Source organism: Pundamilia nyererei, unplaced genomic scaffold (genome assembly GCF_000239375.1).
Source record: "Pundamilia nyererei isolate P.nyererei 1_Seehausen unplaced genomic scaffold, PunNye1.0 scaffold00050, whole genome shotgun sequence".
NCBI lineage: Eukaryota > Metazoa > Chordata > Actinopteri > Cichliformes > Cichlidae > Pundamilia > Pundamilia nyererei.
The window spans coordinates 3,151,713-3,154,084 of record NW_005187451.1 but is presented as its reverse complement, the minus strand read 5'-3'; the positions used below and the strand labels follow the sequence as shown (position 1 = coordinate 3,154,084).

Here is a 2,372-nt window from a genome sequence, read left to right as displayed (position 1 = left end):
TAGTTTATGTTTATGTGTAAATTTCTCCAGTCTGTTTTTAAACAGTTTTTCAAGAACTTTTGAGAATTGAGGTGGTGAAGAGACCGGCCTGTAGTTTGTGAAATGGTGTTTGTTGCCAGATTTGTATAGAATAAGTTTTGCTATTTTCATTCTGTCTGGAAATCGACCAGTTTGAAATGATAAATTACAGATGTATGTAAACGGTTTTATAACAGCCTCAATGACTCTTTTAACCACGATCATATCAATCTCATTACAATCCAAACATTTCTGATTTTTACATTTTTGACAGTTTCAAAAACGTCATTTTCACCGATGGCTGTGAGGAACATAGAATGTGGATTTCTGTCTATCAGTGTGTCCGGTTTGTCCTGTGCTCTCCCAGGATCAGCGCCTGTTTCTGCTGAATTTGGTGCAGCAGTTACAAAGAGTTCATTGAGACTGTTTGTCACAGCGTCCATGTTGTAGTCTTCATAGTCGTTACAAATGAAATACTTGTAGTTCTTTTGTCCAGCCCCACGTTTTATAACACTGTTCAGTATTTCCCATAGGCTTTTCATATTATTTCTATTTATATCTACTATTATAGTTATTTGTATTTAATAGATGTTAGAAATTTAATTATGATTTTCTTAAACGGGGACGCTGCACCACTGAAATGCCGTTACACATGTCGTTATAGTTATTTATAATGGAAATTAAAAAACTGTTCATGAACGCCCTCGTATGGATGGAAATGCTAACTGTGGCCTGTAAAGTCTGAGATGTAACGTTTGGGGTTTTCAGTTTTTCCTCTTCGTCTGTCGGTGTTGATGTGGCGCTGCTCTCTGAGTGGTGATGCTTTTTGTGATGGCGAGCATAGATGGTTGTGGCCGTGTGATGATGTCACTGGTGCACAAAGCAGCCAGTTTTTATCGTTTAAAATACAAACAACGCCCTTACGGTACATTTAGTTGTCCATAGGCCTGCTGTCGTCCCCTTCTGCTGCTCTCGTCTTTCTGTTACTCACTCGTGTAACTTGCACATTTACACACAGTTATAGAATTTCTTGTTTGTAGAAAGTTCACACAATCATGAAGCTCTGAAATCTTCAGTATGAAATGTAAGCAGTTCTGTTTTGCCTTTCAGGTCCTGACTGTGTCCAGTTTGGTGCCTCCTAAAGTTTCAGCAGCTCTGTCTGCTGTCGAGGACGCCAGGTGTTCTCTGGAGGCGCTGCTGCAGAGGGAACAACTTACCTTCAACATCCTGCACAAGGTAGTGACATCACTAAGGATGCCAAAGTACTCTTGTCTTGTCTCCCTCCTTGATGGTAGCGCTCCGAGCCTCTTGAGCGTTCCCAGGTGTTTTGGTTGATGTCTGTCAGCTTCATGTCACGTTTCCAAACGTGGAAGTGGAGTTTTGGTCCTCCGACAGCGTGAGCCCTCGCACACCTCGCCATACCCCATGTCCTTGGGGATGTGACCCGGGTTCATGCGTCGCACATGGCCCAGCCATCTGAGTTGACTCTGACTGAGCGGTGCACCCAGACTTGGAGTACTGACTCTCTGCAGTACGTTGGTGTTTACCACAATACGTCTAAGATATCAGAGGCTGCAGTTGTTCAGCCTTCTGTCCTGGCTGGCTTACTCGGACCAGGATTCAGTGCCATAGAGGAGTGTGCCAAATATGTAAGCTTGATACCACGCGTGTTCAGCCATGACAGCTGCAGTTTTTGCTATCACTTGTATCTCCAGAGAGAGGGAGTTGGAGATGATGGAAGGTAGGTGAAGGTGTCTACCACCTCAGGATGGACTGGAGTCAGCATCCTGGATCATGATGCTTCTCTTTTTCGGGCTAAAGGTTAAGGTAAACTTGTTGCAGGCTTCAGACAAAGGGCTGACTAACTGCTGCAGACATGAATGCTGCATCGTCTGCAAACAGCAGCTCGTGAATAAGGGACCTCCCTGACCTTGGTTTTCGAGTGTCCCAAACAGGAGAATCGTTGGTGGGTGCATAGACGCTGAGAAGGTTAGCAGTGCCCGATGATACTGACCAGTGAGGATCCTCTCGGTCCCATCTGTTGGTGTTTCAGTGGCTGTGAGTGAGTTCTTCACAGCCAAGTCCACAGCATGCTGTGTGGGGTTGTGTAATCAGTGATGGAAGCTAAGGTCAGCTAAGCAGCTCTCCGGTGAGCAAGCAGGTCCTCGTTAACGACTGCTAGCATCAACTGAGATCGTCTGCAGTAGTGATGTTTATTATTGAGGGATTTGTATTTATTGTGCTATTTCTTAAATTTGTAAATCTGTCACATATTGTATTGTTAAATAGTCTGTTTCTGTTACTGTACCCACATAATTTCCTTAGGGATTAATAAAGTATGCTGATACTTGTAG

At 43.8% G+C, this 2,372-nt stretch overlaps 1 protein-coding gene across 1 annotated transcript in view; it reads left to right on the top strand.

Moving 5' to 3' along the window:
- rint1 (RAD50 interactor 1) overlaps positions 1 to 2,372 on the top strand; it is a 30,436-nt gene that overhangs the window by 4,256 nt on the left and 23,808 nt on the right. Inside the window, exon 2 of the mRNA XM_005733216.1 lies at positions 1,129 to 1,254. Within this exon, the coding sequence (XP_005733273.1) occupies positions 1,129 to 1,254 (126 nt within the window). The remainder of the gene's footprint in view (positions 1 to 1,128; positions 1,255 to 2,372) is intronic.